The sequence below is a fragment of the Peromyscus leucopus genome, chromosome 9 (assembly GCF_004664715.2).
Source record: "Peromyscus leucopus breed LL Stock chromosome 9, UCI_PerLeu_2.1, whole genome shotgun sequence".
Taxonomy (NCBI): Eukaryota; Metazoa; Chordata; class Mammalia; order Rodentia; family Cricetidae; genus Peromyscus; species Peromyscus leucopus.
Window position 1 is genome coordinate 102,960,159 of NC_051070.1, and position 16,736 is coordinate 102,976,894.

At 39.9% G+C, this 16,736-nt stretch overlaps 1 protein-coding gene across 7 annotated transcripts in view; it reads left to right on the top strand.

The window, feature by feature from the left end:
* Positions 1–9,459, top strand: part of Ccser2 (coiled-coil serine rich protein 2) — a 132,162-nt gene extending 122,703 nt beyond the window's left edge. For 3 of the 7 annotated variants that reach the window (XM_028883023.2, XM_037208698.1, XM_028883028.2), the window contains one exon: positions 4,711–9,459. In XM_028883023.2, coding sequence (XP_028738856.1) covers positions 4,711–5,493 — 783 coding nt within the window. In that variant the 3' untranslated portion in view covers positions 5,494–9,459. The remainder of the gene's footprint in view (positions 1–4,710) is intronic. The other 4 variants (XM_028883025.2, XM_028883027.2, XM_028883024.2 and 1 more) reach the window with 2 other exon arrangements.
* The last annotated feature ends 7,277 nt before the right edge of the window (positions 9,460–16,736 follow it).

Genomic DNA, 16,736 nt, shown 5'->3' on the forward strand with positions numbered 1-16,736 from the left:
TGGTGCTGGAGCTGAGTGTCCTACAACTTGACTCAGAGGCAACAGGAAGTTGACTGACTCACTGGGTGGTATTCTAAGCATAGGAAACCTCAAAGCCCACCCCCACAGTGACACACCTCCAACAAGGCCATACCCACTCCAACAGAGCCATACTTCCTAATAGTGCCACTCTCTATGAGATTATGGGGCCAATTACATTCATGCTACCACATTCTACTCCCTGGCCGCCATAAGCGTACAACAGTATCATAATGCAAAACACATTTAGTCCAACTTTGTCATAGTCTATCACAGTCTGAACCATGTTTTAAATTCCAAAGTTCAGGGGTTGGGGATTTAGCTCAGTGGTAGAGTGTAGCTAGAGTTTTTCTGGTCCTGCCTGGTCCATGGTCAGGACAAATCTCTCTTACCCAGTCCCGCAGCTGCATAGACCCAACCAAGCAAACACACAGAGACTTATATTGCTTACAAACTGTATGGCTGTGACAGGCTTCTTGCTCACTGTTCTTATCTCGTAAATCAACCCATTTCCATTAATCTATAAGTTGCCACTTGGCTTACCAGTATCTTACATGTTGGTACTCATGGTGGCAGCTGGCAGCGTCTCTCTGACTCAGCCTTCCACGTCCCAGAATTCTCCACTCTCCTTGTCCCGCCTATACTTCCTGTCTGGCTACTGGCCAATCAGTGTTTTATTTATTAACCAATCAGAGCAACACATTTAACATACAGAACATCCCAACAGCAGTAGAGCGCTTGCCTAGCAAGCTCAAGGCCCTGGGTTCGGTCCTCATCTCTAAAAAAAAAATAAATAAATTCCAAAGTTCAGAGTCTCTTCTGAGATTCATGCAATCTCTTAACTCTAATCACCTGTAAAAATCAAAATCAAGCCGGGCGGTGGTGGCGCACACCTTTAATCCCAGCACTCGGGAGGCACAGGCAGGCGGATCTCTGTGAATTCGAGGCCAGCCTGGGCTACCAAGTGAGTTCCAGGAAAGGCGCAAAGCTACACAGAGAAACCCTGTCTCGAAGAAAAAAAAAATCAAAATCAAAGAGCAGATTACATATTTGCACCACATAATGGCACAGGATATACATTACCATTCCAAAACACAGGGAAGGGGAGCACACCAAGAAAAGACTGAACCAAAACAAGATCAAAAACCAGCTGGGCAAACTCCAAGTTCTGTATTCCTTTTCACAAGTTGGAATCTTAGCTGGGTGGGATCTTGCCCTGAAGTCACCATTCCTTTTATTCCATTTCTTAATCCATTTATCTCCTTGAACACAGGCTTTAGCTCTGTTTCACTTACTGGTGGTCTTTTTCTTCTCAAAATTTACATTTTCTAATTTACCCTGTTCAACTTGCTTCTTTTCATAATAAATCTCCATCAAAGTTACCACTAATACCCACACGACGGAGTCTATACTAGGCTATTTTGATATTTCTTCTGCTAATGGAATTAATCCAAAACTCTTTACTTTGGCCTCCAGCAACAATCCAGAACTCTTAACTTTAAGCTCAGGCAGGCTATTTGGACAAGGACAAAAGGCAGCCACATTCTTCACCAAATATCACAAGAAAGATCTCTAGGCAACATACTAAAATTCTTCTCTGAAACTTCTTGAGTGAGTCCCCGACAGTTCAGATAACTCTTAGCACCTTTGTCTTCCATTCTCCTACTTGTATGGCCCATTAAGTTGTGCTTAAAGCATTCCACTGCTTTCCTAACATGAAGTCCTTGTTATTCCAAACAAAAACACAGTCAAGCCTATCACAGCAATACCCTAGTCCCTGGTACCAACTTCTGTCTTAGTTAGGGTTTTTATTGCTGTGAAGAGACACCATGACCACAGCAATTCTTGTAAGGAAAACATAATTGGGGTAGCTCACTTACAATCCAGAGGTTCAGTCCATTATCATCACGACAGGGAGCATGATGGTATGTAGCATATTTTGTGCTAGAGCTGAGAGTGCTACATCTTGCAGGCAATAGGAAGTCAACTGAAAGTCACACTGAGTGAAGCTTGATAAAAGAGACCTCAAAGCCCACCCTACAGTGACATACTTCCTCCAACAAGGCCAAACCCACTCAAACAAAGCCACACCTCCTAATAGTGCCACTCCCTATGAGATTATGGGGCCAATGGCATTCAAACTACCACAGATGATAGTTTAGACTTTTGTTTGTGTAACTATTTAGTCTTATTTCCTCAGATAAAAGACTCAGCATGGTATATTCTTAGAAACTCTGTCACTTTCTAATTGTCAGTCTTGTAAATGGAGCTTTGTTATGTTGAGTACGTGCAGCACATCTTTCTGATTCTGCTGTTTGCATGTGTTTCTCCCTGAGAAGTAGGGAATGTGAATAATCAACAGTGCAAATGGCTGTGTCACATTCAGGTCATGGTGGGCCTTTTCTGGAAGATTGGTGCTCTGATTACCTTGTCTTAATGCAGGCCAGTAGCACCTTTTTTATGTCTAGAGTAATATACAAACATACTACAAAGAAGTCATCTTTTAAAATTGTCACTGATATTTTTGGTTCTTAAATTGCTTTAAGATCTTTTAAATTGGTATGAGAAAACTACTCTGATTAGAGGTGAAAAGAGAGAACAGGTGCTGTGCACTTGGCCATTAGTGCTGTCCTTCTCCAGGCCCCCACCTTCCATACTAAGGACTGTGATTTCCTTAGTATGGCCCTGCTTGTTCTTTCTATTAAGTAGTTTTGATTTTTGTGATTGCTTTTACATGCTCACTAGGAAACCTTCAGGAGAATCTACTGAATTAGTTACTAATGATATTTTAGTACCTTTCATTTTGAAGGATAGTTTATTATCTCCATGGTAATAGATTGAAAAATGCCCACTGTCTTTAGAGTCTGGGTAGTTAGCTTTAGGCAGTAATTGGGCTAGCTTTATTTTGAACATTCTACAGCTAGAGTTAATGTTAACATTCATTGTTTTATACAGTTTAATTTTGATTATTCTGCTTTTTAAATTTTTTTTATTCTTTAAGAATTGCATGTTTACATACAATGTGGTTTGATCATTCTCACCCCCTCAGTCCTTCCACTAACCACTCCCAGATCTACCCTCACCTCTCCACCTCCTCCCAACATTGTATTCTTTTTAAAGACTAAAAATAAAATAACCTATCAAGTCCAGTTTGTGTTCTCCCTTTGTGTAGGGTCTTGCACTGGAGCTTGGTTAACCTATCAGAGGCAATACCCTTGAAGAAAACCCATACCCCTCTCCCAAATTTATCAGCTGTGCCTAGCTCCTCAGGAGTTGGGACTTGCTGGCTCCTCCTTCCTCCATGCTGGAATGTTGATTGGTATGGTATCTTATGCACCCTTCCCCCTTTTAAAGTACTGCTCAGCCTTCAGCCATCCCTTCTGAGTGGGGTCCTGTTCTCAATCATTCCCAGCCATGCATGCTACTTCAGTCTCTTACTGCTGATCCTCAGCAGCCACTTCTACTGCTGGCAAAGGAGTGAAAGAACACAATGATGCAGTCAGAGAGGTCGGTCCCTTCAGTAGGAGATGTGAGAGATACTGTGTAAGGTTTCTTTGTGGATTAGCATAGTTAAAAAGTATTTTTATTAATGAAAAAAGACCTGTTAAAAATCCACATTTGAAACCCACGGTTTTTGACATTTTAGCCTAAATTATGAAATAGGAAGTATATATGTGGGAGAGAAAACAGATGGTTACTGATTTGTTCTAACTGACCCCTGTGTACTGGATAACCCAAAATAAAGGAAGTTGCATGTTCTCTTGAGTTGGCTGCTGAGGGTGCGCAAGGCTACTAGGCCTTGAGAACTTGGCTGCTGGGTTTTGGTTCCAGTTCCAGGTGGCTGCACATTGATGCTCTCTCAGCTGTCACTGAAAAGACTGTTGGGCTATGAGGGGCTCCAAGGGTTGAATTTAGTGCTTTGAACATACTGGTCTAAGTGTATCAGACACTTTTGTGTAAATCATTAGAATTTCACATAAACTAACATTATAATCTTTTCTAAACTTTGTGCATCTCTTGGTAAAAAAGAGAGCGTTTGGCAACTCGCACAAAAATGAACTTTTAAATACACACTAGCTGGAGAAATGACTCAGTGGTTAAGAGCTCTGAATGCTCTCACACAGGACCAGGGTTCCGTTGCCAGCAAACACATGACACTTTACAACCATCTGTAACTTTCGTTTCAGGGGAACTGATGTCCTTTTCTAGCCTGCAAGGGCACCAGGGACATGTGGTACACATACACACATATGCAAAATGTTGTACTTAAGTGGGCAATATCCTGAAGGTTACCATTAAATGTGAGTGCCACTTAAAGGAAATTAAATCGAAGGCTAATGAAATTTTCCTCTGTATCCCTTGTAGATAAGGTTGAAGATAATAAATGTAATGATGCAGGGATTTTTTTCTTCATTAAATACTTAAAGGCTTTCTTTTGTTCCATTTTATTTTGGCTCTTGTTCAGTGTTTGCTGCCTGTATCATTTTTGTTTGCATTATCATTTTAATGTATGTCATGAGTTTGTTTGGATCCTCCAATTCATCCTTTACTTTAAAAAATCATATATTTTCCATATGAAAGTATAATAAGTGGCAATTTGCTTAATTGAAATTGAACTTGCATTAATTCTGGGTAAATTTCTAATATAAATTGTTGGTTTTTTTTTTTTTTTTTTTTTTTTTATTTTAACAGCCTCAAGTACTACAGCCTTCCAGCAGCCTTCCCAGACCTACAGACCACGCCCAGGGAAAACTAATAAAGCCACAACATATCGAGGCCCACAGTGAATATACAGTCCAAGGCATGTGTCAGAGTGGTGTACATCCAGATGGAAGCCGTACACATGGCTTGCAACAAGAAAACAGCTATGGTTTGGAAGACCGTCCTTTTTCATCAAGCCCACAGTTCACAATGGATGTGGTGAAGAACACACCTTCTGAAACGAACCTGAGCATGGCTGTGAATGCTCAAGAGCCTTCTTATTTGGCAAAGAACCAAACTAGTGACGTGCAGTTTGTACCCAAACCTCAGACACCTTCCCAGTCAAGTACAGTGGACCAGACTAAGAGAGTAGGAAGAAGCCAGTCTCCTCAGCCCAAGTCCTTGCAGCAGTTAAAGCCATCCATCTTGAGTTCTTCGGCACCACCTCCAGATTCTGATTCATCATCAAGTAGGACTTCCACATGTAAGAAGCCACCAGTAATTGCACAAAGTAATTCAAAACATCAGCCAACGTCTAATCAAAACAATCTTGCAAATAATTTCAATCTGAAAGCGTCTAAACTCCGTCCCCCTTCTGGCTCTTTCAAACAAAAACAAATAATCAGTCCCCAACTAGAGTCTCAAACCAAGACAAACATCCCAAGGCCATTAGTACGACCAAAAGAACTGCAGAATCCACACAGCAGTTTGCATTCTGGGGATTGTGTGGCCTCTAATCGATATTCTCGTCTTCCTAAACCAAAGATACATTAAGTGCATAGCCATCATCTGCCAATTTGTCTTTTGAAAACAGTCTGCTCTGTAATAGCTTTATGTGCAGTTTATTACTATGTTGGAGGTTCCATTACAGCAAATCTTAAAATTAAAACGGAGAAGCTTCTACTAGTTTGGCTCTTCCATTTTATATCCTAGTTGAACTATATACCATTTGCACATTCTTGTCTCAGGTAAACACAAGTTTACTTATCCATCTCAGAGGCCAAGTCATGCTATCCAGCCCTCTCTCTGCACACCAGAAAAGTCAAAGGATTCCATTTATCAGGCAACATATGTACTTTGCTAATTTAGTCCTGTTGTGGTCCATAACTGTGGTTATCAACCCCCCCCCTTTGCTTACTCTTACTGTGAATATGAATATGGTTACTATTTTAACTAAAGATCCATAGTGATGATGGAAGATGATTGTCTGTAAGCAGGATCCTGGCCAGTGTTTTGTTTGTGAGGTCTATGCAAAATCTCCACAATAAATAAAGAACAGGTTTTTAGTGGGGGAGTCCTTATAGGTTTTCTCTCTCCTTTCTAGGATCAGTAATATAGTCCTACGGTTTCTCCATTTATCAGACAAATCCCCCAGGCTGACAGTTTTTATTATTTTATGTAAACCAAATATATGTCGTTATAACACCTTGTTTCATTCACACATGTACTTTTTGCTTATATTGCTATTGGATAAATTTGGAGAGCTTGAGATGCTTAAGGGTATATTAGTTGTAACCTCTGTTGGTGCTAGAGTTTTGCTGGTAATTGAATTTTAAACCCTATTAACTTATGGATCCATCATATTTAAGTTTCTACAACATACATTGAAAATTTAAAATTTAGTCTTTACTGTAATATTTGTATTTATTTTTGACTATTTGCTAATATCTGAAGACTGGAATAATGGACTTGAAATATTTGCACAAAATTTTGATGGGGTGTAAGAGGAATTTAAAGCTTATTTTCTATAAAAATGAGTTAAAACACTGAGAATATATATATAAATTTAAGACTATCATAATAAGTTACTTTTCTGGGTTTCCTGAGTTTCCCTTTTCTATTTTGAATGGCAGTTTCTTGAAAAGTAGATTTAGGGAAAATTGAAATTGTAGGTAGGAAGTGTACTTCCTCAAGACGTGCTGCAGATGTGCTGCAGAAGGTAGCTGTGGGGCCTCCAGGTAGCCGTGGACAGGAACCCAACCATGCCACTGAGTAAATTTACCTTACATTTGCCCAAATCATGCTGTCTTTAGGCCGGTCATCCATAATTCATGTCATTCAAGTTAAGAGTTTTCAGACAAATAACCTTACAGGATCTGTATCTGATTAGCTGACCAAAAAAATGTATCAAAAGGAATTATGGCCAAAACAAACTGGTAGGGCTTCCTTTTTAAATGTAACTAGGTTACAAAGAGAAGCATGGTAGCAAATGTATTAGTGGAAAGCTTCAAAGTCACATTTGCTGCCATTTGGGGGCAGTCTTCCCTTATGTGTCACAACCCCTCAAGTGAATTTGCCATTGGAGATGCTGACCTTCCTTGGGTTAGGAAATGGGTGAGCATAGTCTCATACCACAGCACTTTAGTCAGAGAAGATCCAAAGCTCAGGACGCCCTGCACATAGGCCAGATGCTATTGAGTCATCACTGCTGTGGGTAGACGCACCCTTTGTTCATGAAAGTGAGCCAGGCTGGCTGCTGCTGTATGTGAGCACATGTGCTTTCCCCTATAGAGAGTGAAAACTAATCTCATGCATCGCGTATTGGCTACAATCATACTCTATTCCCTGCAATAAAACATACTGATGAATGTTGTTGTTTTTTAAATTAGAGATTTGTATAGACTCTTGTGAAATACTTTTACAAGTTAGCCTTATCCTTAGGGGAAAGTTTAAAATTGTAAATTTATTTATAACACTTTTGTCTGATGGAAATGTCGTCATTGTCTATTAGGAAAAAAATGTTGACTCCAGTAATTTGTTTATTCTAATATTTAGCCCCTTTAATTTTTTTCCCTGATGAATTTGCAGAAATGTTTATCAACCAGTTTACTCTCTATACCTGTGTTGGACCGTTGGACCTGAGGTTTTTTTTTTTTTTTTTTTTTTTTTTTTAAAGACAAGAGCCTCACATATCCCAGGCTGGCTTCTAACTCACTGGGTAGCCAAAGATAACCTTGGACTTTTTATCTCCTGCCTCCATCTCCAGAGTGCTGGGGTTACAAGAGTGCACCACTGCACCTGGTTTTATGTGCCACTGGAGGTTGAATCCAGGGTTCATGTGTGCTAGGCAGGCACTTGGCCAAGTGAGTGAGCTCCATCGTCAGCCCTCATCAGTACCCTTTTAAAACATAATGTATGCTTCAAATACATTACCTAGAGAAAATACCTAGGATGCATTCACAAACAACATAGAATATTTGCTGCAGTTTTCTATAAAAGCTGCAAAACTATCATGTCTGCTCCTAGTAATACTGAGAAGTGGAGGTGAGGGCACAGCACTCCTGAATACACAGAGGTCACTTTCTCACATTTGGCTTGATCTCCTGCTTGCAACTGTAAACCAACACTCTGCCAACTGTCTTTTACAGAAACGTAGCTCGTTCACTCTGATCTATCAGCGAAGATAGTGGGAGTGGGTGAATTCCAAGTGCCAAGGATGAGTTGGGTAATTTTTACATGTATGAATAGAAAATAGAATTGTTCATTTGGCTTTTAACAGGATGCATTTCAAATGATGGTTTTTTTGAGCTAGAGTTTTGCTATGTAGCCCTGAGTTTGTTCAAAGAAAGCTTGGGCTAAGATGTCCATTGGCATAGGTACAGCTGATTCCAAGCCTTCCAACAAAGGATTATAGATGATTTCTAACCACAGACCATCTACCTGTTACTTTTCTTTTGGAGTCTCATTTTTCATTTGTGCAGTATTTTCAGGCACATCGACTACTGTTCCTTGTATTTATATAGATGTTAGGGAACTCACTAAGCATTTTAGTGAGGAAAAACCTGAGTATGAAAGACAATATCAGATATGCACTTTACGTGAGTTTAATTGCTTGTAGTTGTGCCTGGAATATCAAATTGCCTCCTGTGGGTGTGGCTTTGTTTAGTGAAATGAATATCTCTGTAAATGTTGCTGTTTGAAGGAAGCTGTACAGCCTTTCACCAAACTGTATCCCAGCATGCCACTTTGCCCATGATAGCACTAAGTTTTCTTGGAATGTCCATTGTCCCTTTAAGTATTTTACTTAATGTATCAAAAACAACTTGTTCCCCATAACTGTCATTTCTGAAAGGTTCCAGATATAGGTGCTCCTGTTTGCCATCAAAGTAGTTTGGTCAGCTTCCTGAGGATGCACTTTGGGGTCAAATGAGCTTGACTGAAGGCCAGTAAGACTGCAACACCATTCCCACACCCTCCATCCTACACTGTAGCTTCTGTGTTGCTGAGTTAGCTTGGGTAGTTACGTTTGCATGCTTATGCACACCTTTGAAATTGAAGAATAGCCGTAATATAAATACATGAGGTTTTCCTTGGAGATGATGGCCTTGCTGTGTTCCTGATTCTGATGCTTGAGTTCTGTTTTCTTTTGGTCTTTCCACAGGTCCCTTTAAGTTTCTGCTGCAGCAATTTGAGAGGATACATTTGGACAGATGATTATGAGGTTTCTATAATTATGTAATTGATTAAAGATTGTGTCTTCACCTTGTCGAGTAAAAGCCACCCCCTTTCTTGGTAGCTCATTGCCATGATGAGTAATGATGGCCTTGAGAACTTAGTCATGACTAAAACCAGAAACAGTATCTGCAATGTCGTTTCCCCCATTGATTTTACAATCCAGTTCAGAGTACATAATGTATATTAGAATTTGCCTGTAAAATGAATTATGGAAACCAGATGTAAAGTCTTTCCTGAACGTGTTGGCTTAGTAAATAAAAAATAAAGTTCATAATCATAAAAATATGCATGTCTCTCTACAGTTTTTCTCTAATATCTTTCCCCCACTAAAATATAAGATACTGTTAAATAACAATTTTCAAATTCTGATGTTTTATTTACACACATGTTATACCTCAAGCCATGATACCTGAGAATTTCAAAACTGAGAATTCACATCTTCACTGTTTGCAGCAGTTCAGTATTTTGGTTTCCATTTGAATTAAATACCTGCTTTAAGAAAATATTAGGATTATCAATGACTGAAGAAACTGCCTTGATTAGGAAGCTGTGCAAGGGAGAAAATGACATTTTAATTTTCAGTCATTCTTAAACAGTCCACATACAAAATACCTTGAATCAGAAACTTGTTTAATACAATTTTACATACAAAAAGGGAATATATAATTTTTATTTATTAATCAGATATTTTACAAAAAATCGATAGAAGGATAATACCATTGTATTGATCCAAAGTGGAAATTGTGTGTGTCCCAGAAAAAGTTGAGGAAAACTTCATTAATAAGTTTGGCAATAGCATTTGCTACCTCTAAAGATAGCTCTCTAGCCTTCAAAGCTGTCTATTAGTGGTTACAGGCTTACAGCGACTCAGATCTTTCATTCAATGGAACATGATCACTCCAGTGCCTTCACTTACGTATTTGCTTCTTATTTTCATTCTAAAAAGAATCTTTCCCCACAGAAAGGACAGTGATTCTCCTGTTGGTTTGAGATGAAACATCATTCTGCTGGCTTCTGTGTGCTTGGGACAAGTGGTCCCCTGCCTGGAGGCCACTTCAGGAACAGCCACCCTGGTTCCTGTCCCTGGTCCTCCCTTTGAACACAGCAGTAAGGCGACATTATGCTGATTCCTATCAAGCTCTGTTCCAGTCTATGCTTTAATTCCCACGTACTGTTCTACTTGATGTTGTATTATGTTTGTTTTTGGTATTATAACTTCATCACCCACTGAAAACACACACACATATGAATATAAACAAACGTATGTCAATATTCAAGAACTCAGCCACATAACACAGTGTCCTACTTTCTACTGTAGGTTCATAGAATTTAACATGGTGGGTTCTCAACCTTCCTAAACCAACTTCGCATTTACCATCTCATACCACAGATCTCATTTCTGAAGTCCTGCTGTGGTATTCAGATCTGTGACCATGCCTTTCTCCCTCATCCTCTTATTTAGACAAAATTGAGACTTTCCCACACTCCCCATGTGAATCTCTGAAGAGAGACTTGGTTTATCCAAAGACCCTTTTCTCCATTTATGAGTCATCTCCTCACCATAACTATCCACCTAATGTCTATTCTATGTAAAACAGATAAAAGGAACTTCCTCACAGGCTTTTCTGCTCCTCAGCTATAAGCATGGAATTGCTATTTCCAAGATTCTAAAGCATGACTTGTTACTTTACTCATTCGCAGTCAACTTTGGGTCTGCAAATTGCTTCTTTGGTAATATTTCAAGTGACTATAGAATGGATGTTTTCTAGAGCATCATCACATCTCAGATGTCAATAACTACTGTGATAGGAACACTGGATATGTTTGGTGTGTACCTGGCTCCCTGGGGTCTTGTGGGAGGTCCAGTAGCAACATGCCACAACCTGCAGAGCTTAAGTGGACACTACAGGTATTCTGAGCCACAGAGTAATTCACTTTGACTGCTTCTTCCATAAATAATACTTGCGTTTAGGAATTTTAAAATGACACACAAAAATAAGACTATTTGCACATACCAACACACTGACCAGTCTGAACCTTTCATAAGCACATTGTGTCACAGATCGTTTTAAATGACAGGAAACAAATTTCCATGATGATTTGTACACATGACAGATGAAGGTAGGCCAAGTGCAAATGTGAGTTGCACTGACAAGAGTAATACAGTGTGTGATGGGTTGTTAATGTACTCATTTGTTTAATTTTGTGACTAATGACGTGCATATGAGATGGTCAGAGTCCTGGTAATGGAGCATGCTTTGGCTGGATCCAGGGTTCGACAGAGCCCAGGAAGGTGCCCAGGAAAGGACTTGCACCAGCCATGAGCACCCTGTGAAGCCTGAACCTTGTTCTGGCTGCCGTTATTCATTCTGAGAGAGTGGGGCAGTGGGGGAGCTTTTCAGAGCTACCAGGAATTCAAGGGGAAGTCCACGGAGCCATAACTTCCAACACTTAAGAACGATGCAAAAAGTCACCCCATGAAACAACTATAGAAGTACCAAGGCATTGACCCTGGCCAGCTGCTTGAGACACACACACTGCCATGACATTCTGCTTATAATACATCTTTGTGTTCAATGGTGTGGAAAGCCAAAACAACCCACATCTCAAAAGAATGACAAAATTCCATACACAAGATAATTTCACAGCCAAGCAATGATCTTAAATATTTACCGGAATATTCCCATTATATTCACAGTATTCAAAATACCTGTATTATAACAATTCACAAGCAAGATAGAGGCATTGCAGTCATGCATATGCTTATAGATACCTGTATAAAACAATAACAATAATGGTGGTACAATTTTTAGATAGTTTGCTTTTGTGTCTACACACTTTTTAGTTGTGAGAGTACTTTCACGGAGAAAAGCTTGTGTGTGTTTTTTAATAAGGTCATTTCTCTAGACATTCAGTAGCTGATCTCCTCAACCACAGAGTTAATGAGCTATCTGTTTTTAACTTCCTGTAATATGATTGCATTTTAAGTCACTTATGCAGTGACACAGCTGAGGGCCTGTCTACCTGACATCAGAACTCGCACTTAGCTTCATGTATTCATTCCTTGTTTCACTCAGGTTATTGAAGTTGAGAGTGTTGTGTGTAAGAGATAGCTCAACTATGAGTAACAGACTTTCTTCTGAAACTTGGGCCATTTGTTCCCTTGGTGCATACAAGCTGGCCACGGGGAAATTCACCCTACCTTACACCAGCCCGTCTCTGGGTTCTCCTTAAATGGCCTTACTTACTCATCATTGGTTTGGTCCACACCCTCCCAATAGGAGTGCCATAGATGTAAATCGACATTGAGTGGTGATTTCCTGGGTCCCATTCCAAGAGGACTGTTTCTTATTATGTTAACTTCACCTTCATGCCTGGAATGACAGAATGCATATACACATGTACACATGGACAGGTTTTTAAACAATGGTTTGATGGTGCTAGACACTAGAACATGCCAAGTCGGGGAGTTGGGGTTGTTTGGCTCACAACTCCCTTTGGCTGAAGACTTGAGGCTTTTGTGGCTTTGTTCATTGATGCCTGCTGCCGCCCAGACTTGGATGAGCTGAAGGGCAGACCACCCAATTCTGCTGCCTCGTTCTGAGCCAAGGAGGGAGAGCCCAGTCTTTATGCTCTTTATTTATGCCAACCAGAGTCGGTCTGTCCAGCTTTCAGCAGCATGATGCCTGCTTAGAGCTTCCTTCTTGAGCTGGTTTACTGACTGCATACTATGAGGCAATAGAGGGGCAAAGCAGGCTACCCTGCTAAAACTGAAGCCACTATTGACTTATTTTGTGGCAGCTATTCTCCTGTTACCATTTCTATACTCACTGGCCAGCGGCCAGTCTTACCAGCATCTCTCTAGTATCTGCTAAGTGCAAATGAAATTCTTGCAATTATTTTTCTCTGCCCGAGAAAATGGATGTTTTCCTTTCTTTTGGAACAAGCTCTAGTTCTGTCACTCAACAGACTAAGTGTGACAAAGTCAAATGTCAAAGATAGGTGCCTTACCCATGTATACTCACTGTTTTGTCCTTTGCTTGGTCTCATGAGAAGAAGCGATTTCTGCAGGGCCAGGTGTGTGTATGTGGATGGCTTCACCGGGGTCTGGGGCTGAGGAAGTGACCAAGAGAAGCTCTCTCTTCCCTCTTCTGTCTGAAGGCAAAGAAGATAGAGTATTCTGGATGCCTTTTAACTGCGTGGTCTGAGCTTTCTCCAGCATTTGAGTAGTCTCATCAGGTCAGAGGATTGTGCTCAGTTTTCCTCAGTACTTTATACTGTACATTGTATATTATTTGAAAATTAGGCATTTTTCAGACAAGGTATTATTCCCTGGGTCCATCCTGCTCCCCAGACTCACTGGAGGGAAGATTAATCATCTTTATGTAGGTTTGTTCCCAAAGCTACCTGTTCTCATTTTATACTTTTATTTTTTTCCCTGAGCTGATAAGCCAGCTACATATATATGCAGGTTTCTTATCAAGGTTTTGAAAAGATCCAAGGGAAAAATTGTGGTCTTATTGAACTTGTACTGATTTTATGTGCATAACATATGTTTACATATGATTTACAGCATATTAGGCATTGTAAGTTATCTTGGAGTCACAAAGTACTTGAGGGGATGTGTATAGGTTATATGTAAGCAGTATGCAATTTTACTTAAGGAATTTGAGCACCCATGTATTTAGATATCTTCAAGAGCCCTAGAACCAATCTCCCTCAGACACCAAAAGACAACTGTACCTCACTGAGTCATATTTTACATATATAATTTAACCTGTCCAAGTAAACAGTTTGAAGACATCATAGTAAGTTTACTAGCCCTCATTACAAATTAATTTTAGGATATTTCTATCACTTAGTAAAGACCTATATACTCATTTATTAAATGCCTCCTCTTTCCTGGCAGATACCATAAACCTCCTTTTTGTGTGTGTACATTTTACTGTATTTTTATATAAATAGCATCATACAGAGTGTAGTATCTTACACCAGACTTTTTCCATTTAGCAAGTCCTAGCAACTGGCACTTCTTTTCTTTCCTTACTAAATCATATCCCATTGTATGGGCATACACAATTTTTCTATCCATTCACCAACTGAGAGGCATTTACTTCTTTTCCATTTGGGGCTATTATGAATAGAGATCCCAATAACACCCAGGATTAGACTTTTATATGGATATACTTTCTTTTCTCTTGGTGTATACTTATGAGTGGAATTGCTGGGCTGTGTGATACATTTATGTTGAATCTCTCAAGAAGCTGTCAAACTATTTTCCAAAGTGAGTGCACAATTTAGTATCCCTACAAGAAGTACTTGATGGTCCCCATTCCTCTATTTCCTTGTCAAGATTTGTCACTGTGGTTTCTTTCTTTTTTTTCTTTTTTTTTTTTTTTAGTACATCCATTCCACTGAGTGTGAAGTGGTGCCAGATTATGGCTTTGTATTTTCATTTTTTCTAATAACTGATGTGTCCAGCATCTTTCTGTGTTGTCATTAGCTATTCATTTATAGCCTTTGGTGACAGGTATGTCTGCATCTTTGTGTTTTCTTATGGGGATTTTTATTACTAAAGTGTGAAGATGTGCTGTAAGTTCTAGATTCAAGCCACTTATCAGATATGTACTTGGTACAATATTTTCTCCCAGATGGTGACTTATCTTCATATCTTAGGGAGCACAAATGTTTAAATCTTGATAAGGCCAAATATATACATTTACCTTATTGCTCCTTTGATGTCATACCTGAATTATTGCCAAGGCCAAGATCTTGAAGATTGTCTTCTGTGACTTCTTGTAGCAGTATTGCTGGACTCCTGCATGAAGCCTGTGCTTCATCCAAGATGGTTTTGGTACCCAGTATGAAGTAAAATCATCTGCATATGACTATCATTTTACATTTATTAAAGGCCTCGCCTTGGCACCTGCACTGGAAATCAATTGAGTGTAAGGAGAATAATTTGTTTCTGTAAAGTGAGGTCGGTCCTAGGATTCTCTGTGTTCTTGTGTCCATTCCTACTGTTCATAATGATGGCATTAGAACCATAGATGTTAGGAAGGAAGTCCTCCCTTGTCAGTCAAGGATGTTTTGGCCATTCACTGTCTTTTATAGTTCTGTGTAAATTTGTGGATCATTTTGTCAAGTTCCTCAAAAGCACACAGAATTTCAGTAAGGACAGCAAGCGTCTACTGTGTTTGGGTTGAATCATCATGTTAACATGACTGATTTTTGAGTCTTCTGCTCTACAACATGAACTGTCTGTCTCTTTCTTCAGTCACTTCTGTTTCATAATTGTCAGGGTACAGATCTTATATTTCTGCATTTCTTTCCAAATATGTGACTCTTAGATGCTACAGTGGGTGAAATTGTATCGCTGTTTTCTTTTTTAGATTTCAGGTTGCTCAGCATTTGTATACAGAGATGCAATTGATTGCTATATAAGGATCTCCTACTGAGATTGTGCTGAGTTCTCAGTTTTAACAATGTTATTATGGGCCTCCTGGGGTTGTCTGCTTACAGGATTATGTCTCTGCAGATATCGAGGTACCTTTTCTTTTCAGCGTGGATGCCCCTTTGTCACCTTGCTTAAGTGTCTGATTGCACAAACCGCTTTTATCCTGTGGCTGAGCATGCTAAAGCTGGACACCTTGGGAGACCCACTGGCTTGCCATAAAGCCTTGCCTAGGAAAATTACTGCTGTGGCTCAAAGCAGCCTCCCACCTTAGGGGCGAGACAGGCAAAGCTCCGGCTTGCTCTCAGAGGCTGTCATAGGGATTCAAGGGCACAGTGTGAGGTGTCTGGGCCACTTGTATTTGGAACCATACGTAGTTCAGGAAACCTCACTAGTCATGGAATGTCCTGTGCCTACCTTCTTTTCTCCAGCACACATTTTATAGCAGAAGACAATACTGGGCCCCAAATAGTGCCCTGGAAATGGTTTAATAACATTTATCTTATCTCTTATCAATGAGGGAAATAGTGACACTTAGGAATGCAGCCAGAGCATTTGGAAGGCTCAGCTTTTAGACTTCCAGACTATCTACGGCTTTAGATAAATGCTCCCATAAAAGCATTCAGTATCTGGTGTCTAGCTTAAACACACACACACACACACACACACACACACACACACACACACACACGAGAGAGAGAGACAGAGAGAGACAGAGAGACAGAGAGAGACAGAGACAGAGAGACAGACAAACAGAGACAGAGACAGAGAGACCTAGACAGAGAGACAGAGAGACATAGACAGAGAGAGACAGAGAAAGGTACCAATTAAGAGATAGAGAATGGATGGGGTGCTATTTGTTATGGGTGCTTCAGGAGAGGGTTAAATTGCTTTTAGTGGGAAGACTTAGCCTGAGGGAGGTGGGATTTAAAGAAAGAATATTCTATATAATTTTAATATTGTTCTCCAGCTGTGAACTTTTTTTTTGCAACATGAGGAGTGAAATACAACAAAACAAAGTATATGGTTGAAAACTGCAGAAAACAGTTTCAAAGGCAGCCTGGCCTTTGGGGATTCTAATTGTCAGGGTACAGAGCTGGCAGTCCTG